Source organism: Mesoplodon bidens, assembly GCF_964165515.1.
Source record: "Mesoplodon bidens genome assembly, chromosome: 5".
In the NCBI taxonomy this organism is placed as follows: Eukaryota; Metazoa; Chordata; class Mammalia; order Artiodactyla; family Ziphiidae; genus Mesoplodon; species Mesoplodon bidens.
Genome location: NC_138161.1, coordinates 56,586,167 through 56,612,827, shown reverse-complemented (window position 1 = coordinate 56,612,827; position 26,661 = coordinate 56,586,167). Strand labels below are relative to the sequence as shown.

At 37.8% G+C, this 26,661-nt stretch overlaps 1 protein-coding gene across 1 annotated transcript in view; it reads left to right on the top strand.

Annotated features, from left to right (window-relative positions):
• Positions 1 to 26,661, top strand: part of MORC1 (MORC family CW-type zinc finger 1) — a gene marked incomplete at both ends in the record, with an annotated part of 188,250 nt that overhangs the window by 48,516 nt on the left and 113,073 nt on the right. Inside the window, 4 exons of the mRNA XM_081235628.1 lie at positions 16,850 to 16,975; positions 21,977 to 22,053; positions 22,747 to 22,820; positions 25,188 to 25,252. Coding sequence (XP_081091754.1) covers positions 16,850 to 16,975; positions 21,977 to 22,053; positions 22,747 to 22,820; positions 25,188 to 25,252 — 342 coding nt within the window. The remainder of the gene's footprint in view (positions 1 to 16,849; positions 16,976 to 21,976; positions 22,054 to 22,746; positions 22,821 to 25,187; positions 25,253 to 26,661) is intronic.

The window sequence follows — 26,661 nt, the reverse complement described above, 5'->3', positions numbered from 1 at the left end:
AGAATTTCTGCTGCCAGTGTCCTTGTCCGTGCAGTGAGCCACAGCCACCCCTCGCCTCTGCAGGAGACCCTCCAACACTAGCAGGTAGGTCTGGTTCAGTCTCCTATGGGGTCACTGCTCTTTTCCTTGGGTCCTGATGTGCCCACTACTTTGTGTGTGCCCTTGAAGAGTGGGGTCTCTGTTTCCCCCAGTCCTGTTGAAATCTTGCAATCTAATCCCGCTAGCCTTCAATGTCTCATTCTCTAGGAATTCCTCCTCCCGTTGCCAGATCCCCATGTTGGGAAGCCTGACATGGGGCTCAGAACCTTCACTTCAGTGGGTGGACTTCTGTGGTATAAGTGTTCTCCAGTTTGTGAGTCACCCACCCAGCAGTTATGGGATTTGCTTTTATTGTGAGTGTGCCCCTCCTACCATCTCATTGTGGCTTCTCCTTTGTCTTTGGATGTGGGGTATCTTTTTTGGTGACTTCCAGTGTCTTCCTGTGGATAATTGTTCAGCAGTTAGTTGTGATTCCGGTGCTCTTGCAAGAGGGATTGAGAGCACGTCTTTCTACTCTGCCATCTTAAATCAATCTTCTTTTGTATATTTCTTGTTACATTTATGCATAGGTATTTTGTGACTCTTCTTGGCATGCAAATAAGACTCTTTTTTTCCTCCATTTCTTTTTTGAATTATATATTTATTAGTGTTCAGTTGGGAATGCCATTGACTTTTTGCCTGTTGATTTTATTTTTTAAAATTTTTTAAATATTTTATTTATATACTTATTTATTTGGTTGTGCCGGGTCATAGTTGTGGTAGGCAGGCTCCTAATTGTGGCTCGTGGGCTCCTTAGTTGTAGCCTGCTGGCTCCTTAGTTATATGGCATGCTAACTCTTAGTTGTGGCATGCCTGTGGGTTCTAGTTCCCTGACCAGTGATCAAATCTGGGCCCCCTGCGTTGGGAGCTCGGAGTCTTAACTATGACGCCACCAGGGAAGTCCCTGCCCATTGATTTTATATCTCAACATTTACTGAACCATTTTATTCTAATAGTTTTCAGTTACATTTTCTATATAGTTTTTATTTTCAAATAGTGTTGGTTTTGTCTTCATTTCTGTTACTTATACTTATTTCTGTTTTTCCTGTTTTAACTAATTAGCTAGTTAAATAGAAGTGGTAATAGCAGACATGGTTTTTTGACTTGTTTTTGTCTCATGGGGTTCTTTTACCTTTGACCATTAGGTGTGATACTTGTTCTAGTTATTCTTCCTTCAAATCAATGTCTTTTGTCAAACTGAGGAAGTCAGTTATTCCTGGTTTACTGAGTCCCTTTTATTTATTTTTCACATCAGGAAATGGGTATTAAATTTTAGTCAATGCTTTCTGATATAGGTTGAGGTTATTTAGTTTTGTTTTTCTCCTTTAATCTGTTAAAGCAGTGTATTATTATTATTATTATTATTTTTGCGGTACGCGGGCCTCTCACTGTTGTGGCCTCTCCCGTTGTGGAGCACAGGCTCTGGACGCACGGGCTCAGCGGCCATGGCTCACGGGCCTAGCCGCTCTGCGGCATGTGGGATCTTCTCAGACCGGGGCACTAACCCGTGTCTCCTGCATCGGCAGGCGGGTTCTCAAGCACTGCGCCACCTGGGAAGCCCTAAAGCAGTGTATTATTATATTAGAGTTTATGATGTGGAACCATCCTTGCATTGCCCAGATTAACCCAACTAGTTTATGATGTATTATTCACTGTGTTGATTTTGCTAGTATTTTATTTAATGTTTTTTGCTTTTATGTTTACACATGAGATTGACTATAATTATGCTTTTATTATCCTTGTTTTATTTAGTATTGCTGTATATAGACTATAGTAGAATAAGTTGTGAAGTATTTTACCTCTTTTATGATTTGGAAGTGTTTATAAAATGAATCATTAGTTTACCTATAGGTTTGGTAGAAGTTCCCTGAAAAATCTGTGGTCCTGTTACTTCCTTTTTACGTTCAATACTTTTCAATTGTGTTATAACTGTTGATCTATTCAAATTTTTAAATTCTTGGGCCATATTTATCATCTATAACTTCTTATAAAAATATTCATTTTATTAGATTTTCAAATTTGTTGATATGGTGTTTTATAGAAAATATTCTTATAAAATTTCTCTTTTCCTCAAATCTTACAGTTGTGTCCACTTTTACTTATTTATTTTTTTTTTTTCCGGAATGTGGGCCTCTCACTGTTGTGGCCTCTCCCGTTGCGGAGCACAGGCTCCGGATGTGCAGGCTCAGCGGCCATGGCTCATGGACCCAGCTGCTCTGTGGCATGTGGGATCTTCCCAGAGCGGGGCACGGACCCGCGTCCCCTGCATTGGCAGGCGGACTCTCAACCACTGCGCCACCAGGGAAACCTTTACTTCTTTTTTTTAATTTAATTTTATTTATTTATTTTTTGGCTGTGTTGGGTCTTCATTGCTGTGTGCGGGCTTTCTCTAGTTGTGGCGAGCAGGGGCTACTCTTCGTTGCTGTGCAAGGGCTTGTCACTGCGATGGCTTCTCCTGTTACGGAGCACAGGCTCTAGGTGCTCATGCTTCAGTAGTTGTGGCTCGTGGGCTCTAGAGCACAGGCTCAATAGTTGTGGTGCATGGGCTTAGTTGCTCCGCGGCATGTGGGATCTTCCTGGACCAGGGCTTGAACCCATGTCCCCTACGTTGGCAGGCAGAATCTTAACCACTGCGCCACCAGGGAAGCCCACTTTTACTTCTTTTATCATGTAGTTATGCCATCTCTTTTTCTTGGCTGGAGATATTTAATTGTTTCAACTGTCTTTAAAAATAAACAATTTTGGATTCTTTTTATTAAGTCTGTTAGGTTTATGTTAATTATATTAAAAAAAATTTATATATTCTTTGGATTTATTTCCCTTCTTTCTATTTCCTTGAGGTGTGTATTTTATCTGTTCACTTTCAATCTCATTTTCGCTTTTTCAAATATATTTTTAGTTTTTTAAATAGATCTTTATTGGAATATAATTGCTTCATTTTCTAATCTAAACAATTAAGGCTCTTATTTACCCCCTGCATATGGCTATATTGTGCAGATTTCAAAATGTAGAACTATCATTGTTGCTTATTTTTAAATAATTTATAAATTCCATTTTATTTCCTCTTTAGCTCAAAAATTATTTTTAAAAATATTTAAAATATCTACAAGAGTTATATTGGGGCATATCAAATATCCTTTTACTTATTGTTCTAATTTTATTATATGGTGTTCAGAGAATGTAGCCTGTATTATATCTGGTCTTTGAAATCTTCTGAGATTTTCTTGTGACCTAATGTTTTAAACATTGGAAAAAATGTGACACTCTGATAAGGTGAGATTCTGATACATCAAGCTTTCAAATTAAGATATTCAAACCTTCCATTTCTTTTTTCCCCCTTAATCCCTCAATTTCTGAGAGAAGTGTGTTAGAACCTCTTAAGTGCCTATAAATATGTCCATGTTTCTTGTATTTCTATTAATATTTGCTATATATTTATCTGAGTCATTAGATTTGTGGCAAATAACTCATTTTGCTTAAGTGAACCTTTTATTAATTTAAAATATCCCTTTATGTTCCAGCTAATGCTTTCCAATAACTTTGATTCTACTTTTGTCTAATATTAACCTATGCTCTCTTTCTTTTAGTTAACTTCCTCTTACTATATGTTTTACCACTGCTTTACTAACAACAGTGTTATTTTGGTTTTGGTCTGCCTCATATAAGTGTTATAAAACTAGATTTCCTACTCAGTCTAAGTGCATCTATCTTTTAATAGGAAATTTGTCTAATTCACATTTATAATGACATCTGATATAGTTGGAATTACACTGCCTTCTTATTTTACGTTTCATTTTTCTTTGCTTCCTTGGTTGCTTTGTTTACACTTGGTTTTTATTTGTTTTATTTTGATCTGCTTTATTTTTCCTTTCTCCCCTTTTGTCAGATTGGTTGAGATCTGATTTCTTTTTCTCAAGGATGAAGATTCATTTATTTTCCATTCCACGTTTGAAAAATTATACATTCCATTCTGTTCTTTCAGTGGATTATCTTTACATCTTAAATAAACATATATAAACATATATAGTTTTCTTATTAAAGTTTACAGTTAATCAGTATCTATATCATCTCACAAAGAAGGCCTTAGTATGCTTTTATTTCTCTTCCTTACCAGTTCCTACTTTTAAAATTATTTTATATTAAATTTATTTACAAATTTTTACAATATTTTTATCACACCCTGCATAAGTAATTATTTAGACTAAATTATAAGATTAAGAAAATTTTTTTTCTGCTTACCACAAAATCTTCCACCCCGTATCTTCTTTATTTCTTTATTGGTTAATTTACTGGATTATATTCTCAAATAATTATATCAGAGTCTATTGGAGGTAAATTTATGGAAGCTTTATATCCGTAAAAGTGCCTTTATTGAGGGGGATTGGTTCAAGATGGCAGAGTAGAAGGACATGGACTCACTCCCTCTTGTGAGAGCACCAGAATCACAACTAACTGTTGAACAGTCATTGACAGGAAGACACTGGAACACACCAAAAAAGATTCCCCACATCCAAAGACAAAGGAGAAGCCACAATGAGATGGTAGGAGGGGCACAATCACAATAAAATCAAATCCCATAAACGCTGGGTGGGTGACTCACAAACTGGAGAACACTTATACCATAGAAGTCCACCCACTTGACTGAAGGTTCTGAGCCCCACGTCAGGCTTCCCATCCTGGGGGTCCGGCAATGGGAGGAAGAATTCCCAGGGAATTAGACTTTGAAGGCTAGCAGGATTTGATTGCAAGACTTTGACAGGACTAGGGGAAACAGAGACTCCACCCTTGGAGGGCACACACAAAGTAGTGTGCCCACCACGACCCAGGGATAAGGAGCAGTGACCCTTGGAGACTGAACTGCTAGTGTTGGAGGGTCTCCTACCTGCTAGAGGCAGGGGGTGTCTGTGGCCCATGGCAGGGACAAGGACACGGGCAGCAGAAATTCTGGGAAGTACTCCTTGGCGTGAGCCCTTCTGGAGTCCACCAACAGCCCCACTAAAGAGCCCCTAGGCTCCAGTGCTGGGTCGCCTCAGGCCAAACAGCCAACAGGGAGGGAACTCAGCCCCACCCATCAGCAGACAAGTGGATTAAAGTTTTACTGAGCTCTGCCCACCAGAGCAACATCCAGCTCTACTCACCACCAGTCCCTCCCATCAGGAAGCTTGCACAAGCCTCTTAGGTAGCCTCATTGACCAGAGGGCAGACAGCAGAAGCAAGAATAACTACAGTCTTGCAGCCTGTGGAACGAAAACCACATTCACAGCAAGACAGACAAAATGAAAAGGCAGAGGACTATGTACCAGATGAAGGAACAAGATAGAACCCCAGAAAACAACTAAATGAAGGGAAATAAGCAACCTTCCAGAAAAAGAATTCAGAATAATGATAGTGAAGATGATCCTGGACCTCAGAAAAAGAATGGAGGCAAGCATTGAGAAGATGCAAGAAATGTTTAGCAAGCACCTAGAAGAATTAAAGAACAAATAAACAGAAATGAACAATTTAATAGGTGAAATGAAAAATACACTAGAAGAAATAAATAGCAGAATAACTGAGGCAGAAGAATGGATAAGTGACTGAAGACAGAATAGTGGAATTCACTGCTGAGGAACAGAATAAAGAAAAAAGGATGAAGAGAAATGAAGACAACCTAAGGAACGTCTGGGACAACATTAAAAGCAACAACATTCCCATTACAGGGGTCCCAGGAGGAGAAGAGAGAAAGAAAGGACCTGAGAAAATATTTGAAGAGATTATAGTTGAAAACTTCCCTAATGTGGGAAAGGAAATAGCCACCCAAGTCCAGGAAGTACACAGAGTCCCAGGCAGGATAAACCCAAGGAGAAACACATAGTAATCAAATTGGCAAAAATTAAAGACAAAAATTATTAAAAGCAACAAGGGAAAAATGACAAATAACATAGAAGTGAATTCCCATAAGGTTAATAGCTGATTTCTCAGCAGAAACTCTACAAGCCAGAAGGGAGCAGCATGATATATTTAAAGTGATGTAACGGAAGAACCTACAACCAAGGTTAATCTACCTGACAAGGATCTCATTCAGATTCGATGGAGAAATCAAAAGCTTTACTGACAAGCAAAAGCTAAGAGGATTCAGCACCACCACCTCTACAACAAATGCTAAATGATCTTTTCTGAGTAGGAAACACAAGAGAAGAAGAGGACCTACAAAAACAAATGCAAAACAATTAAGAAAATGGTAAAAGGTGTATACAGATTGATAATTACCTTAAATGTGAATGGATTAAATGCTCCAACCAAAAGACACAGGTTCACTAAATGGATCCAAAAGCAAGACCGATACATATGCTGTCTACAAGAGATTCACTTCACACCTAGGGACACTTACAGACTGAAATTGAGTGGATGGAAAAAGATATTCCATTCAGATGGAAATCCAAATAAAGCTGGAGTAGCAATACTCATATCGGACAAAATAGAACTTAAAAAAAAGAATGTTACAAGAGACAAGGAAGGGATACATACATAATGATGTATGATGTATGTTGTATTACATACATCATTATGATCATACGATATAATCAATATATGATCATATCATATGATCAGTAATATGATCAATCATATTATTGATCCCTACATAACAATCAAGGGATCAATCCAAGAAGAAGATACAACAATTATAAATATATATGTACCCAACATAGGAGCACCTCAATACATAAGGCAACTGCTAACAGCTATAAAAGAGGAAATTGACAGTAACACAGTAATAGTGGGGGACTTTTAACAATTCATTTACAACAGTGGACAGATCATCCAGTCAGAAACTAAATAAGGAAACACAAGCTTTAAATGACACAATAGACCAGATAGATTTAATTGATATTTATAGGACATTCCATCTGAAAACAGCAGATTGCATTTTCTTCTCAAGTGCACATGGAACATTCTCCAGGAGAGACCACATCTTGGGTCACAAATCAAGCCTCTGTAAATTTAAGAAAATTAAAATCATATCAAGCATCTTTTCCAATGACAACGCTATGAGATTAGATATCAATTACAGGGAAAAACCCATAAAAACCACAAACACATGGAGGCTAAACAATATGGTACTAAATAACCAAGAGGTCACTGAAGACATCAAAGAGGAAATAAAAAGCTACCTAGAGACAAATGACAATGAAAACATGACGATCCAATACCTATGGAATGCAGCAAAAGCAGTTCTAAGAGGGAAGTTTATAGCAATACAATCCTACTTGAAGGAATAAGAAAAATCTCAAATAAACAATCTAACCTTACAACTAAAGTAACCAGAGAAAGAAGAACAAACAAAACCCAAAGTTAGTAGAAAGGAACAAATCATAAATTTCAGAGCAGAAATAAATGAAATAGAAACAAAACAATAGCAAAGATCAATAAAAATAAAACTGGTTCTTTGAGATGATAAACAAAATTGATAAACCTTTACCCAGACTCATCAAGAAGAAGAGGGAGAGGACTGAAATCAATAAAATTAGAAATGAAAAAGGAGAAGTTACAACAGACACTGCAAAATACAAAGCATCCTAAGAGACTACTACAAGCAACTTTATGCCAATAAAATGGACAATCTGGAAGAAATGGACCAAATTTTAGAAAGGTATAACCTTTCAAGACTGTACCAGGAAGAAACAGAAAATATGAACAGACCAGTCACAAGTAGTGAAATTGAAACTGTGATTAAAAGTCTGCCAAGAAACGAAAGTCCAGGACCAGATTGCTTCACAGGTGAATTCTATCAAACATTTAGAGAAGCGCTAACACCCATCTTTCTCAAACTCTTCCGGAAAATCACAGTGGAAGGAACACTCTCAAACTCATTCTACGAGGTGACCATCACCCTGATACCAAAAGCAGACAAGGATACTACAAAAAAAGAAATGTACAGACCAATATCACTGATGGATATAGATGCAAAAATCCTCAACAAAATACTAGCAAACAGAATCCAACAATACATTAAAAGGATCATACACCATGATCAAGTGGGATTTATTACAGAGATGCAAGGATTCTTCAATATATGCAAATCAATCAATGTGATACACCATATTAACAAATTGAAAGAGAAAAACCATATGATCATTTCAATAGATGCAGAAAAAGCTTTTGACAAAATTCAACACCCATTTATGATAAAAACCCTCCAGAATGTGGGCACAGAGGGTACCTACCTCAACGTAATGAAGGCCATATATGACAAATCCACAGCAAACATCATTCTCAGTGGTGAAAAACGGAAAACATTTCCTCTAAGATCAGGAACAAGACAAGTATGTCCTCTCTCACCACTATTATTCAGCATAGTTTTGGAAGTCCTAGCTATGGCAATCAGAGAAGAAAAAGAAATAAAAGGAACACAAATTGGAAAAGAAGAAGTAAAACTGTCACTGTTTGCAGATGACATGATACTATACATAGAGAATCCTAAAGATGCCACCAGAAAACTACTAGAGCTAATCAATGAATTTGGTAAAGTTGCAGGATACAAAATTAATGCACAGAAATCTCTTGCATTCCTTTATACTAATGATGAAAAATCTGAAAGAGAAATTAAGGAAACACTCCCATTTACCGCTGCAACAATAAGAATAAAATACCTAGGAATAAACATACCTAGGGAGACATAAGACCTGTATGCATAAAATTATAAGACACTGTTGAAAGAAATCAAAGGTGACACAAACAGATGGAGAGATATACCATGTTCTTGGATTGGAAGAATCAATAGTGTGAAAATGACTGTACTACCCAAGGCAATCTATAGATTCAGTGCAATCTGTATCAAATTACCAATGGCATTTTTTACAGAACTAGAATAAATAATCTTACAATTTGTATGGAGACACAAAAGACCCCGAATAGCCAAAGCAATCTTGAGGGAAAAAAACGGAGCTGGAGGAATCAGACTCTCTGACTTCAGACTATACTACAAAGCCACAGTAATCAAGACAATATGGTACTGGCACAAAAATAGAAATATAGGTCAATGGAACAGGATAGAAAGCCCAGAGATAAACCCACGCACCTATGGTCAATTAATCTATTACAAAGGGAGTAAGGGTATACAATGGAGAAAAGACAGTCTCTTCAATAAGTGGGGCTTGGAAAACTGGACAGCTAGATGTTAAGGAATGAATTTAGAACACTTCCTAACACCATGTACAAAAATAAACTCAAAATGGATTAGAGACCTAAATGTAAGAGTGGGCACTATAAAACTCTTAGAAGAAAACATACGAAGAACACTCTTTGACATAAATCACAGCAAGATCTATTTTGACCCACCTCCTAGAGTAATGGAAATAAAAACAAAAATAAACAAATGTGACCTAATGAAACTTAAATGCTTTTGCACAGCAAAGAAACTATAAACAAGATGAAAAGACAACCTTCAGAATGGGAGAAAATATTTGCAAACGAATCAACGGAAAAAGGATTAATCTCCCCGATATATAAACAGCTCATGCAGCTCATTATTAAAAAAACAACCCAATCAAAAAATGGCTGGAAGACCTAAATAGACATTTCTCCAAAGAAGACATACAGATGGCCAAGAGGCACATGAAAAGCTGCTCAACATCACTAATCATTAGAGAAATGCAAATCAAAACTACAATGAGGCATCACCTCACACCAGTTAGAATGAGCATCAACAGAAAATCTACAAACAACAAATGCTGCAGAGGGTGTAGAGAAAAGGGAACCCTCCTGTACAGTTGATGGGAATGTAAATTGATACAGCCACTATGGAGAACAGTATGGAGGTTCCTTAAAAAACTAAAAATGGAATTACCATATGATCCAGCAATCCCACTACTGGGCATATACCCAGAGAAAACCATAATTCAAAAAGACATATGCACCCCAATATTTATTGCAGTACTCTTTACAATAGGCAGGACATGGAAGCAACCTAAATGCCCATCGACAGATGAATGGATAAGGAAGATGTGGTACATATATACAATGGAATATTACTCAGCCATAAAAAGGAACGAGATTGGGTCATTTGTAGAGACGTGGATGGACCTAGAGACTGTCATACAGAGTGAAGTAAGTCAGAAAGAAAAACAAATTTGGTATATTAACACATATATGTAGAATCCAGAAAAATGGTACTGATGAACTGTTTTGCAAGGCAGGAATAGAGACACAGATGTAGAGAAGAAACCAAGGGGGGAAAGTGGGGGCTGGTTGTGGGATGAATTGGGAGATTGGGATTGACATATATACACTAATATGTATAAAATACGTAACTAATAAGAACCTGCTGTATAATAAAATAAAATAAAATTCAAAAAAAGTACCTTTATTTCCCCTTTCTACCTCAGTATTTGTTTAAATGGATAAAGGAATATTGGTTTAAAAATTGTTTTTCTCAGTACTTATTACTCGTTTGACTTCTTGAATCCATGTTGTTAGTGAGAAGTCTGATGCAGATGTAATTATTAAAATTTTGTAATACTCATTTTTCCTGTGCATAGCTTTTAGGATTTTCTCTTAACCTTTAATATTTCCATAATGTGGGTCTTGGTTTTCTCTAATTCTTCATACTCAGCAGTTGGAGGACTTTTGTAACTTATTACTTTCACATGGGCTTTGCCTTCAAATACATCCAGATCCAACCACTTATCATCTCCTCTGCTGCTACGATCCTGGTCCAGGCCACCCTCATGTCTCACCTGGATTATTGCAGAAATCCTCCCACTGGTCCACTGGTCTTCCTGCTTCCACCCTTGGCCCTGTAAAAACTATTCTACCCTTGCTCCTCTGTAGCAGCCAGAGTAGTCTTTTAAACAGTCTCTGTATAGAATTCTCCAGTGACTTCCCATTTCACCCAGAGAAAAAGTCAATGTCTGTACAGTGTTCTGCAGCATCCTGCATATTATTCACCTATATTCCTCTGATTGTCTTTCCCCTTTTTCTCATTCCTCTCTAGGCACCCAAGCATCCTTACTATTCTTCCTTGGATTTCAGCAGGAGACTAGTATGTGTTCTAAGTCTACCAACTTGATTCTAGATATGTCTGATTTTTTAAAAAATATTCCTTTATATGATGTCATGGTCTGTCAGCAGAGACATTAGGGTTAATTGAATGAATGGGCAGCATTTGTAGTCTAATGCCATATCATATATTCTTTGTAAAGTCCATACAGAATTAGAAAATATGGGCACCATATCCTTGAATCCTGTTCTGTGGATGGAGTTGAAGGAGCCAGAACCTCAGGCTTACAGGCATGTAGGGGCTGTGGATGGAGGCTGCCTGAGCCCGTCCACTAATTCCCACCACTCCGCAGCAGTGCTGTGCATCCAGCCACTCAGCCTTGGAGGCAGTAGGTACATTATAAAAAGCGTAGACTTCGTAGTCACTTAGAACTGGTCTCAAATTCTGGTTCTTCCACTGAGTAACGGACTATAGATAGATTCATTTTACATTCACTCATTCAGTGGATATTTATTGAGTGTAAGTATCAGGCCTTGCTTTAGGATCTGGGGATATATCAGGGAAGAAAACAAATATCTCTGCCCCCAAGTGGCTTGAATTCTGTTGAGAGAGCTTTTATTCTAATGGTAAGTTATTTGTAGTCTCTGATCTTCACTGTTCTCATCTACAGGATGAGGCTATTGCATCATCTACTTAATACGAATACTGTAGAAACAGAAGAGGCACAGTACTGGGCATGTGGAAGTTCTCAGTACGTTTTAATTCTGTCCATTCTTCTTCTCCCATAGCACTTCTTTCTAGCACATACTATAATGCTCTGTAAACTAACTCAGTGCCTGGTACGTAGCAAGTAACAAATGATTTAAGGTAAACCGAATTGAATGTCAATGTCTAGGTAATTTTCTAAGGATATTGCAAATACTTTCATTGGAAGGTGCTGGCACTTGCCATAGGGGGTTCTACTGTCCTCCATCCCTGAAGATCACTGGAGACCTTTATTAGGATAAGAGAGGGAGTTTTAGGAAATTTTGTAAAGTGCTTCTGTTACCTTTGAAATCTTTTTTGACTTCCAAACTGTGAAGGCTTGATCACTCCTATAGCATTTTTCCTGATTCCCTTTTGGGGGGCCAGGATCATATGACCATTTCACATGGTCTGTTATATATGCAATTTCCTTGTGCCCATGTTGTTTTCAATTACTTAATATCTTCTTAACATATTCAACTTTATGAAAAAATGGAAGAAACCACGGGCTCTAGTAAAAAAAAAAAGGCATGTCATGGAATTGGCTGTCATCAAAAGGGCCTTTCTTGCCCCTGGAATCCATCATGGCTCAGGATCTCAGGCAACTAGAGGAATCCATCCAAAAAAAAAAGCTCTGAAAGTAATGATATAATATGGAGTAATGGAGTTGAAATTTTGTGCTAAGTAATGTTTTGAAATTAGGTGTCATGTTGCCAGTGTGTTTCTAAATTGACAGTCATTGGGCAGCATTCCATAATGTCTCTAGTTTATGTCTTAACTGAGCTGGCTAGGAGCACATCAAAAGTCACAGCTTCAAATTGTTATAATGTAGTGCTTGCCATACTGTGGTTATGGCAGAAGCACTTTCATTACTTTGCGTAGCTTATAACTTTTCTTTTAAATTGCCTCTTTGAGTTGACATTTCTCTTAGGTATAATCTACCCTGAGATTAAATGCGGTTAGCCCCTTTATAGTTCAGAACTTAAACTAGTTAAAAATCTTTATGCACTTCTTTATACAAGATAATATAGGCCTTGTTAATTTCAACTTCAAGAACTCTTCAGAGATTTTATAGGGACTTTAGCAATAAATTTAGAAAATTATAAACCAGTTTTGGTTATAGTATACAGTATTTTCATGAATAGAAATATAGCACTTCGGAGATACTCCGAAAGGGATTTAATTTAGTCTGGTGCCCAGATTTTAGAGGTGTTTTCTCAACTATGGAAGGTAGCTCAGTGGTTGGACTGGATAGGAGTCTGTTGTCTGTGTACCCAGTGTAGATAAATGTGGAGGGTGTCCTAGGTCCAAACACCTTCAAGAGATTTTTCTGCTCCCTTCTTTCAGGAAAACTGCTTTGCATACTACCCTGTCCAGTAGGTCTACCAGGCAATGGTTCTTAAAACTGGTAGAGTTAAAGAAACACCTGGATAGTTTTTTAAAAATTCACATTCTCAGACTCCAGCCACAGAGAATCTGAATTGGTAGATAAAGGAGATTGGACCTTGGTCATGAGACCCCTCTTTCTGGACCCTCTCCTACCCTTAACATAGTTTGGTGGTCCCAACACACCAGTCCACCCATGATATGCCACATATGGAGCAACACTTCCAACAGCAGGACGACAGGGTGGATAGGCTGGGAGAAGAAAGAGGCCACACAGAGGCCACAGCCACAGCTGGAGGCTAAATTTGAGACTTTTTGAGAATACCCATTGCTGAGCAGGGGACAAGCACATAGATTACCCCACCTCATCCTATCATATTCCACAGACTATAAAGCCAGTTTCTGCCTGAAAATTTTCCCTTCTCAAGTCTGTCATGTGACGGTGTGTATGTGTGTGTGTATGTTAGGGAGCTTGCTCTCTCTCTTCCTTTCTCAGTTTATTATAGCCAGTTAAATAGAAAGTAAGAGAGAAAGATGATACAGGCAAAGAGAGAGAGATATGGATACTTCTGGAAAACTTTAGGTTGGAAAAAACATTTAGGAGGAAACAAGAGACAAACACCTCTTGGAGAAGATATATGAAGCAGCTCCTGCACGATGGAGAGTAACACTATATTTTTTCTTAGATCTTCTGAAGATACCATGATGACAGAGTACATTTGTATCTCAGTTTCCCCAGTGGGTGGCTTTATTTGTAAACACGGGTAACATCATCACTGAAGATGATCAGTCACTAAAAAGTCTTATATAGGGAACCCTCTGTTGTTCATTCTAAATTAAGCCAAGGAAGTCCTGAATAATTATCATTTATTCAACAAATGTTTATTGATGAGGATGCTAGCCTCATGGAGGGTACAGCCTGATGGAGATACAAGTAAGTAAACAGTCAGCGACACCACAAAGTGGCAAGTGCTGTGGAGGGGGCCACAGAAGAAGGAGGGGAGCACCGGAGGAGAGTGATTCACCCAATCTTGGGGAGTGAGGGAAGGCTTTGAGAGGAAGTGCAATCTGAAGCGTGAAGAGGAGCTAACTGAAAATGGCCACAGAATTGAATGTGCCAAGGCTTGGGGGTAAGAAAGCATGACCCCATATCTGGAGAACTGAAGTGGTCCTAAATGGCTAGACTGAAGCTGGCAGGAGACGAGGCTGGAGAGTTAAGTGGGGTCCAGATCGTGAAGGACCTTATGTATCATGTAAAGACGTTTGAAAGTGACATTGGGTAGCCTGTTTCATATACAGATGTCATATTTAGCCTTCTTTGTCTTTCTATCACTGACATGATAATAGCATAAGAAGTATTGCTGTTCTCTTTGTCACAAGTAAATAGGAACTTTCAAAAGTAGGTGTGTGTGTAGAAAAGGGTTAATGCTAGAAGTCTTGCTTGCAAGATTGGCTCTTGGCTGGCTTCTGGGAACTTGGCTGGTAAACAGTTTCCCTCACTGATATAAAACTTTCTGTAACAGGTGAGGGTGGCTCACTGTATCTAGACTGTGCAAATAACATGATATATGCTGAAAATCTACTTTTTTTCTGGGACTCTGGAATTTTTATACATGCTAGGCAGAGGGTGTTTATATGACCAGCCCCAGTAAAAAAACAACAACAAAAAAAAAACGAGAAGCAACAAACAATGATGAAAAAGCCTTGAGGGCCCAGAGTCTCTAATGGGCTTCCTGAAGCAAAAGCATCACACACACGTTGCTACATTTTCATAGCTGGGGAAAGAGTATTCTCTGTGTGACCCTTCATGAGAAGGGGAGAACATAAGAAAGCCACACGAGGATTCCTCCAGACATCACCTTTCTTTCCATAAGAGCCATTGTATATCCTTACTTCATCACCATGATAAAGCTTAGCCATGAATACAATTACATGCTAAGTCCCATGAGACCTTCTAGCGCATCTTCCTCACATAGGGGAGGTCTTGAGGATCCCCAGCACGCATGCTATGGATATTTACCTATAAATATTAATGGAATGAGTATAGAAGTGACCTATTAAGAGGTAGACATATTAGTGTCCTTATTTTATATTTGTATAATATTTTTTTTAACCAAAACTTGTCTAACCCAGTTGGATCTCTCACCAGATTTCTCAAATTCTCAAACTTGTCTCTGAATTACTTTTGACTTTTACCTTCAAATGACAAAGAAGTGTTAGCTTTGAGGAGAGTCAAAAGAAGGAGTTTCTAGCTGTAAGGGCAATTTCAAATCAGGAGATCCAGAAAGGATTTGAATAATGGCAGAAGTCCTCAGAATTTTTATAGTGTCCCAAGGTGACTTTTTTTTTTTTTTCTCTTAACAGGGGAGGACTTATTTGACTGTGCAGCTTCTGGTATACTAATAATTGACTACATTACTGTAGTCATGCAGATAGCCTTTCGTGTCACATTAAAGCTGCACTTGTATTTATGGAGTAATAGCCATGGACTAGATACTTTTACATAATTTATATTGGGAAATTCTACTGAAGGCTTACTTTTTAAACAACTAATAGAAATTCCTGACTTCATAATGAGCTATAGATCCTGCCTGGAGGAACTTATAACCAACCAGGAAATCCTTGGACTGCCTATGGATTTTGTTTTCATTTTTGTAAATTCCTTGGAGCTCGGTTCTTTCTTACTGAGTAATTGCCAATAATGTGACCCCATTGAGCAGCCACCCCCCAACAGGCTTTATATTTCCTTTCCACCAACTTGTCTCCCTCTGGACTGAGGTAGGATTATAAAAGTGATAGGTTTACTGCTCCCTGCTTTCTATTTGTGCCTTGTAGCCCTTCCCTTGTAGACTTTTCTAGGACCCAGTAGATGAAGAGCACTGCTTCTTAAGCATGGCTGGGCCTGTTTTTGATCTTTATTTCTTGTCTAATTGGAGAGGATTTACAGTTCACAAGTAGACTTTAATATAGAAGGTCCCTGGAGTTGTTATACAGCAACACAGCGACTTCTCAACAATGTGCAGTTTTACAAGGGTAGTTTTCTTCATAGGCTATTTATGTTGTCTCTGCTCCCATTTTATTGCCTTTCCACCCTTTATTTTTCTCTTTTCTTTTTCACTTATCATGTTATCAGACTCCTCCCCTCAGTTGGCCATTAATACTTATTTTAACACTTAATTGCACTTACAGAATGAAGTTTTATGTTTCTTGTTCATAATTTTCAAAGCAAATGAAACATTTTATTATATTTCTCTGCTTGCAGTAACTTCATGGAAATGTATTTCATTCATGTGGGCCTAGATTCATTTTGTTATGTTTGAGCAGGGGGATTGTTCTGTTTATTTGACGCGGTTTTGTCTTTCTGGGCTGATAGCTTTAATGAAAAGTATCTTTTCTATTGCTGATGTAAGTCTACTTTGAATCAGCTAGTTGCCAACCAGAGTTCAGTTCTAATCAATGTGTAGGTTATTCACGGAAGCCCTTGTATTTAGGGGTGTGTGAGTGTTGCAGGATTTGCTGGTATTTGTTGTGTCATTAGGTTTAGAAAAAAGTTCCTGAAGCTGCTAGTAGTAACCATTATGACTTGGTAGTCTTATTTTTTCTCCTCAAATAATGTCATTATTACATTGTCTACAGTATGACCTTTGATATTTTCTTTTCTAGTTTTCCAGAGAGATGGTCATTCAGAGCCTATACATCTATTCTGTATTTTGACCCTCGGATGAGAATATTCATTCAGGCCCAAAGAGTTAAAACAAAATACCTATGTTATTGCCTCTACAGACCCAGGTAACTCACCTTTGTTCAATTATCTTCATAGAGTTTTCATTTGTAAAATACCTCCCACCCCAATTGTTAAAGTGATTTGATAGTAAGATTTTTATAATTTGATAGTAAGATTTTTACAATTGCAAATAAAATTCAAACTGCATCCTGGAAGGTTTGCTGAAGAGTAATTATATGAAACAAATATTTGGCCATAATAGTAACATACTGCAGTGAACACTAAGTTAGATGGTCCCCCCAAGTAGGAATATGTTATTTACTTCAGTGACTCCTAGGTGCTTTGATTGTAATGGGTTCTATTAAAAAAATCTGTTCACTTATATTTTCTTTTTACTCAAATATATTTGAACTATTAAGTCATATACATATATGTGTATGTATATTTTATATATAGAATGCACATATGTATAGATATACATCTGGCTCACTTATAGTTTAATTACCATTTATATTTTAGCATAAGCTTTTTTTAAGCTTACATTTGCCTATTATATAACTTATCTTGCACAACTATGCATGCTATGAGAACAGTTTTTTTTTCTTGGTGTGTGGGTGGTCATTCATTTATTTTCTAAACATTTATCAAAACCTTCTGTTAGTCTGAGATTGTGCTAGAAAGATAAGATTAGTTCTAGTTTTCAGGAATTTACTATCTACTGGGAGGAACATTTAATACTTGTACATTGTCTCTATGTACGCCTTTTTTTTTTTTTTTGCGGTATGCGGGCCTCTCACTGTTGTGGCCTCTCCCATTGCGGAGCACAGCCTTCGGATGCACAGGCTCAGTGGCCATGGCTCATGGGCCCAGCCGCTCCGTGGCATGTGGGATCTTCCCGGACCGGGGCATGAACCCGTGTCCCCTGCATCGGCAGGCGGACTCTCAACCACTGCGCCACCAGGGAAGCCCTATGTACGCCTTTTGATATACATTATGTTATTTAATTTTTGCAGTGGCCCTGTGGGTTATGTTTTATCATCATTTAGAAATAAATAAATGTCAGAACTAGATAAGAACTCAAATCTTCTGGCTCTGAATTCTTTACCAATTCAAATTCCATGCTCTTTCCCCTATACCACACTAATTCTTTATAACAGACCCACATCTGTTATGTTGTCTTATTTCCATGAATAAGTAGTTGCTGTTCTGGGGCCTTGCAATCACTCATATTGATATTAATATTAAAAATTGTGGATCTCTGAATTGAATGCCCTGACCACACACGAATGGATTCCTCAAAAGCTTTACTTGGATTTCTGATTCTACTGCAGGTCATATTTTGAAAAATGAAGTATACCAAGCCTGAGACTTACTCTATAAATCTGTTTGTTCCTTAATTCGTATCAAAGTGATACTTCCTTTTCATCAGTCTCCTTCTTCTGGGAAGCACCAAGGGTTTCCTGGATCAATCAACATAGCTGATCTTTTCAAATTAAATTATTCCTCTCTTAGTGAGTTTGGGTAAAAAATGGTTTAAGCCAGTGGAAAATGTGGATTTATCTCTATGTTCTGAGGGAATTTTATTGAATTGAATTTCGTCTACCTAAATTACTTATATCAAGTGATGGCTGTTTCCCACCCTAGTATATTTTTTAATGCACCTTTCAGTGTAATATTCTTAGATATATCTTACCAGGGAGTAGATATAATATAAATACTTATTCCTTAAAAGTTACTTAAGGAGGCTCTGATACTTACATGGGGCTCTGATAAACTGTTAAGTCTGATATGTTTTGGGATCTACAGTCTAGACAGGTTTAATTTTTCATAGCTTTATCCCTTAGGCTTAACTTTCTCTCCATTTGACTTATTTACTTGCATATTGTTTTCCTCACAGCTTCTCTGGTGGCAGAAGTTTTGTGTAAGAAATATGTGGCATTCTCTCCATGTTATCTCACCCCTAGTGGGGTGACCCTTACTTTATTTCTTCCCTAAATGGTACTCTAGCTCTAATGGCTGTATGGAAACAAATTAAAAGCTGGGAATGACCCTAAGGGACCAGAGTAGAAGCATGTAAAATGTATTAAAAATGATTAAATACTCTGTTCACTTGACCATCCAGGCTCCAATAAACTTCTAGACATGAACCCTGAAGTATTATTTATAAGAATACATACCTATACTTTATGGTCAGCCATTTCTCTATATTTTCATAGCAAACAGAAAAAAGAAGATTGGATTGACTTACAGTTGCTGTAGTTCCTTTACCCCAATGTCTCTAACAAGTTCAGAAGGGGCTAGGGGGGAAATTTTGGTGTCATGTCATTGGTTTCCTCCCTTAATCATATTCTGTTCAGTGTTTTTATCAATAGCTTGGGTAAAAAACAGGCATGGTTGAATTCATAATAGACCCTGAACTAGAAGGATTATCTTACATCAGGCATAATGCGAACAAGATGTGAGAGAGTTGAAATACAAAAGATAAATGTAGTATAAATAACCTACAGTCCCGAATTTAGATTTAAAAAATCTATTGTGTTAATATCCTAGACTTGGACAGTGATTTACATGAAAAAAAAATAGATGTTTTCATTGACCACAAGTTTAATCTAAGCTGATAGTGTGACAGGGTTGCTGAAAATATTTATGGAACTTAGCGAGCAGCACAAGATGGTAGCCATCCGTTCTCCCCCCGCCCCGCCGCGGGTCCCAGCAGCTCGGGTGGCGGGAGCAGCGGCAGCGGCCAGGCAGCCCAGCTTCGCGAAGGCTCTGCGCCCGCAGGCACCCAGCCTGCGCCCGCCCCGCCGCCACGATGCCCAAGAGGAAGAAACCGGCTCCTGCAAAAGTAGAAACGAAGCTCAAAAAGGCGGCAGGAAAGGATAAATCATCAGACAAAAAAGTGCAAACAGAAGGGAAAAGGGGAGCAAAGGGAAAACAGGCTGAAGTGGCTAACCAAGACACTAAAGAAGACTCACCTGCAGAAAATGGAGAAGCTAAAAACGAGGAGAGCCCAGCTTCTGATGAAGCAGGAGGGAAAGAAGCCAAGTCTGATTAATATCACACACCTGGTCCTATCAGGGGTCCCTGTCTCCCTCCTTGTACAATCCAGAGGAATATTTTTATCAACTATTTTGTAAATGCAAGTTTTTTAGTAGCTCTAGAAACATTTTTAAAAAGGAGGGAATCCCACCTCATCCCATTTTTTAAGTGTAAATGCTCTTTTTTAAGAGGTGAAATCATTTGCTGGTTGTTTATTTTTTGTTACAACCAGAAAATAGTGGGATATTGAATATGGGAGGTTTTGATTGTCTTGGGTGTCAGCTTAACATTCCACAGAATAGCTGTGGAATGCTGTGGCGGGGGTAGCTTTTATATCCTATAATACAAAGCATACTAAATGGCAGTTTGGAGGCAGTTGTGCATTTAATGTCTTAAACGCTTTAAATTACTTCTCTTCCCATGTTGTTTTTGGTAGAATTGTTTCCTAAAGGAAACCACTCACCCCTTGATCTTGGCTCTCCTGGGCAGAATTTTGTGCACTTTGTAACATCTTTGGTCATGGTAGCCCAGTTCTTCTAGTAACTGTTAATGTGCTGTGAATGACTGACAATTTGAGTATGTAGTGTATATGATATTAAATTGTGAATTAGTGGGACTTACGATGTAACAGCATATTAATATTTGAAGGTATTGGTACTTGATATCTTGTGAAGGAAAATTTGCCTCCAAATTTTAAGCTGGAAAGTCACTGGAATAACTGTTCAGAAAAGAATCACAACTACATGATTTTTTAGATTTTTGGTACGTATATTGAGAATTGTGCACAAATTGAAATGTCTGTGTACTGATCCTCAAAACAACCAATAAAATCTCAATTATGAAAGAAAAAAAAGAAAAGAACAAGATGGTAATACTACCAATAAACCATGTCCTGCTTATACCATGTCTGGAGGGTGATGTTCAGATGAGGATGCTTTAGGAGGGAAGGGACTTCCTAGCTCACAGTATAAATTAACTGTCTGGTTATCTGGTAGGGGGTCATTGGTGGAATGGAGCATCATGCCGTGGATGAGGGAATACACAGGGCCTGAGTGAAAATGTGAAAAGCTGCCATGTGATGGTTGGAATTCTAGAGGGCAGAACTTGGATGGCTGGATAGAAGTGGAAGACAGAGCTAGCTCAGCATGAGAGTGTTAGGCTGTTTTTGCAAGGCAGAGACACACAGATTACCTTTTTCTATCGGTGTTTATTTATTTATTTAAATTTATTTGTTTATTTATTTATTGGCCGAGTTGGGTCTTCGTTGCTGTGTGAGGGCTTTCTCTAGTTGCGGCGAGCGGGGGCTACTCTTCGTTGTGGTGCGTGGGCTTCTCATTGCGGTGGCTTCTCTTGTTGCGGAGCACAAGGTCTTAGGTCTTAGACTGTAACAGAAACAAGCTGCGAGCAGTATTTTGCCTATGCCTGGCATAGGCTCATTGGGCATATAGATGTAGACTCTCTCCTCTGCCTGAACAGATGCCTCTTTTTATATGTCTTTAAATGTTCCGGCTTCAAGAGATGTTCTAGAATTCTCCATCTACCTCTCACTGCCTTTCTAAACATTGCCTTTCTGAACATTGACGTTATCAGAGAATGTTAAGCTCCTGAGTCTACATGGGTATCAGACAAAATTAGGGACTGGGAGAAGCAGTTTATTCAGTATCGGTGATGATCTGGGTAAGAGGGCTAGGTATATTAACCAGAAACTTTGATAATGGAGCAGTTACATAGAAAATTTTCTTTTTAAGAAAATTGTCCTATTTTACATGTATAAGTAACATTTATGTGGGCAGAGATTTTCTTATATCTCTCCTGAAGTTCCCTTACTAAAGCAAAATTGCCAAGTATTAAAAGGCAAGAAATTTTTCTTAGGTCTAAACTTTGCTGACTTACAAGCTGAATGCAACTTACTTGATGACTTTTTCTTAATAATAACATATCTCTGGAGCATATAGTCTTCCTAAAGAACATTTTTGTATTATGAACTTTAAAATGATAATCTGACTTACGTTCTTGTTTCATTTCAGAAAGTATCTGTATGTCACATCTTTTAAAGGGGCATTTAAAAATGAAGTTAAACAAGCAGAAGAAGCAGTAAAGATAGGTATGTAATTACCTATGGCCTACATCATTATTGTTAATTTATTCAGCAGATGTTAATTGAGCAGTTATTCTGAGACATACCCTGCTTTGGGCATTATAGGAATAAACACAAGTAATCAAATGTAATTCCTACCTCTAAGGAACTTCATAACACATTTTCCATCTTTGGTTTTGTCTAAATATGATGTTATTATTATAAAAGTAATTCAAGTTCTGAGTACACACTTGGAACTAGATTGATGTATATTAGGGTTGTCCTGATGCAGAGTTAGATCACTTTAGAGACTGGTGTTGTATCCACTTTAAGAAGGCATGCTCTACACATTCACTCCTCCTCCAAAAGGACAAAGCCATCCTTCCCCAGTGATCCAGGAGTGAGGAGTAGCTCTATATCCATATTTCATGGATTTTAGAGAGTTTTCAGTCAGCCGAACATTCAGTCATGACTTTTGAATTTGTATGTATATATATATATATATATATATATGCCCTATATGTTGTCATGTCTTAAAGGACCCTGTATGGCTACCTAGTCTTGGAATGTGTGAAAGCTGTAGAAGGAATACAGGATTTTCTGAGATTATTATCTGTAAGCCATTCTTACTGGTCATGGATATATTATATATATGTAATATTCATTTAAAGATGCTTGAAAGGGTTTCATTTTATTGAATTATCTTGCTTCTGTTTCTAGCTAAACTCATATTGAAAGAAGCACAAATCAAAGGAAAACACTCTGACAGAACTTCTTTGTCTTTTCCTGCCAAGGTATGACATATAGAGTAGTCTTCTTAAATGGTGAACAGGGTCATTTGCTTTTTCCTGTACACAGATGACTCTTATTTATCACTTACTTCTTAAACCTTTAAATAAGCTCAGAAGATTGTTAATTTTAACACAGGTAAACAGAATAGATGGGTGCAGAGAAAGGGGAGGAAACTCAGCAAGTGGGGGGAAGGCTGAGATTGAGAGCAAAGGTGATCAAAATGTGGGGTGAATTGAGAGGTAGGAAAGATCATCACAACTCATTTCTTTAAAAGGAAGGGAAAAGTAACAGAAAAGGAGAAAATAATGAAAAGGAAGCAGAAAAAACTAGCCTATCAAGTCTCCCTGAAAATATCTCTTCAAATTTTAGCTCCCTATGGACCTAAATAAATAGGGAGAGCAAGGAGAAGACTAATACACAATCCTTCTTTCTAGTGCTAAGAATTATATACTATAATTATGAATATTAACAACAATGCTTCCAGCTTACAAAGCTCTTTTCTTATGAGTTGCTCCACACAGCTCATAAACATTCTATATAATCCTTGCAATATGCCCATGAGTAAGATAGGTTATAAAGAACTATTATTATTAATTATAATGCATAGCAACTAAGAGAAAAAGAATATTGTGGCAGGACATGTATTGTAAGTTTGCTAACTTTTACCAAAAATATGGTACCAAGCTTTCTACCACAGTAAGTCATTGCACAACATATTTACGTGCTTGCATGGGATAAGGAGGTATAGGGAGAAAAAAATGCTTCACTTCACCCTTCCTTCATCCTCTTCAGTGCACTCAGTATATGAATTCTTTCCGTAATTTGCCCTCAAACTTTTAAGAGCGTGTCTGATAAAGAGCTCTCATATCTAATGGTCATGAATATGGGATGAAATCAAAGAGTAGCACATGTTAATTCCCCAAATCTATCCATGACTTTCCCCAAATTCTTTTACCTTTTTCACTTATTTTTTTAAGGTAAACATAGACCTATCTTATTGTTGTTGACTTTTTTTTTTGCGGTACGCGGCCTCTCACCATTGTGGCCTCTCCCATTGCGGAGCACAGGCTCTGGACGCGCAGGCTCAGTGGCCATGGCTCACGGGCCCAGCCACTCCGTGGCATGTGGGATCTTCCCAGACCAGGGCACGAACCCGTGTCCCCTGCATCGGCAGGCGGACTCTCAACCACTGCGCCACCAGGGAAGCCCTTGTTGTTGACTTTTAAGGAAAAGTTTAAGCTTTCTTTATTTTGTCTCTCAAAAAATCAGTTTCCTTGGCTGTATGTATTTGGGAGACAAGAGAAACAGACTCTTTCTACCCGGTCAGGACCTTGCTCTCTTCTTGCCTTAGCCAGTTACCTCTCGCTGCCTCTTTGCTCTGTGCTCTAAGTTCATTGACAGGAAGGGCAGGGATGTCTTTGAGCAGCTTGCTTTGTTGCTCTGATGCACACTGGTTTCTTTAACTCAGAGAAGAGAGCTAAGCAGAATGACCTTGGCTTTTGACCTCTTAAATTCCTCTAGGCAGTTGGGTGGTTGAATTTGAAGTGAAATACTTACCAAGCATTTACCATTTTCTTTTACTTTAAAGGCCGTGAAAATAAGGTTCAGTCAGTGGTATATCCATCAAATGAGATGCCCATCTTTCACATCAAGTGGATGGAGCACATTAAAAGTATTCTTATTTGTGAAATAATAATAATGCATTGTTTTTTTTCTGCCTGGTTATAGAGAGCATACCAGAGATAGGGTAGTAAATGAGCCCGTATATCAAATTAAAAGAGAAGAAAAGAAAGACAGGTGGGTACTGGTATTGAGGCACTCTGAAAGGGAGAAAGCCCAGGATGGATATCCTATAAAGGGAAAGTTTGCGGAGGATTAGTTAGGGGTATATGGAACTTGATATAGAGGAGACATTTTCTTTTGGCCTCTGATAAAATTTTTTAATTACAATTTTTTTCTCCTGAAGGAAGCCTTAGTGATGGATCACGTGATTCAGCATTTTCTGTTCTCACAGACAAAAGCCAGAGTCTAGATGCATTGAATGACTTTCCCAAACTTTCACATAGTTTGTGTGAAGGCCACTGTGACATTACAGGAAGCAGTGACTCTTTCTCTAAAGCCAGAGAGGACATTGGGATATGTGCAAAGAGAGAACTGTGGGCTTGGATTTGGTTTGTCTTCTTAGCTATTGGAACGTAATCATTTATCAAGTATTTATTGAGTATCTGCTCTTGTAGAATTGCATTAGGCAATGTGACCTATCACTATTACCCTTGTGAAACATTTAGATAATAGGATAATAAATATCAACTCAGCTCTCATTTATTTAATGGCATTATGTGCTCTCCTAACCAAATGTACTTCTCCAGGATGTATTACGGAAAGCTTCGGAAGATGTAAAAGCAAAGCAGAAGATTCTTCAAGAGAAACGGAGGTAAGACATAAGATTTTCTGTTTGCTAAAATCCTCTGTACTATGTTAAAACAAATTCTAATTTCTGAGTAGGCAGATTTGGTGATTATTATGACAGTTTCTCTTCCTTAGCTTGTGACATCTTATGATATTAAGCATAATATGGTCAAAATCCCCCAACCAACATAATCAATGGGAAGTATTTGTAAAGTATATATTTTCGTGTACACATATGTTAAAACTTCTCAATACAGAGTGAAAGATTAGTTCAGTGTTTGATTAGATAAGGAAGAGAACTGCCCAGGGGTCCAGCTGACAACTTCACTTTCCCTGTGTCCTTTGCCATTTAAACTCTGGAGGGTTGGTCCCAGTTCCTTCCCTCTTCCAGTACTGCTTACAATTTAAGATAGAGTATGCTTCAAGTAAAAGTATCACTTATATACGGTTAAAATAAAAAGAGCAAGCCTATATTATAAAACCATTGTTTACATTGGTAGGGTTGACTTGATGTCCAGTTCAGGTGTTAAGCAAGTTAAATTGAAAATAATCACTGTTGTCCAAGTAAAGTCAGACTTTGGAAGCTGTGATAACTTTGAGAAACAAATTTTTAGGGAAGTGTTACTAGTTTTCGGCATTTTTTGGTGTGTGTGAACCGTGATGTGCTATATAACCATAACTTTCTTCAAAACTTAAATTTGAAACGTTAATTATGCATTTATCAAAATAAATATAAAATAAATGTCAGAAATCTTCAATGAAAAGCAAAGGCCTCTTTAAAGCCTTCAGATAGAAAAAGCTGGTTGATGACTTTTTTGTCATCACAATGATAGGTATGAAAGGTGACCATCCTATTACAATAATGCCATTTGGTGTGAACTTATTTTTATAGCAAAATGCTTTTTTTAAAATTTGAAAACAATCAGTGTGCCATTTACTGTCGCAGAGTGATTATGTCATACCCTCCAATACTCTGTTTTGGGGTCCCTTACAAAGTCAGTATTCTATTTAGTTAAACAACGGGAACCTAATTATAGAGTAGACATTTTTGAGAAAAACTTTGATTCATATATATTTAACCCTATATGTATACGCATTTAAAAAATACATAATATATTAATTCATGTCAGTAACTCCCTCAGAAAGTCTGATGTACTCTGTATATCATATCCACATAGAAGGACTGATATACAACTTTGTCATTGTCCTTTAATGATAGATATATTTAATCAGTCCAGTAAGTATATTATGTCAGTTGTAATAGCCCATGGTCATGAATTTGAAAAGAAAAGCTGTTTTTGTGTAATGAGAGGAGCTACAGGGTGGGTGGAGGGAAAGAATTATATTTGGTACCATTCTTGGTTGGGAAAGGAGAATAACATTTGCCAGGCACCTAATGTCTTCCAAGTTTATATGGAACATTATCCGTTTTAC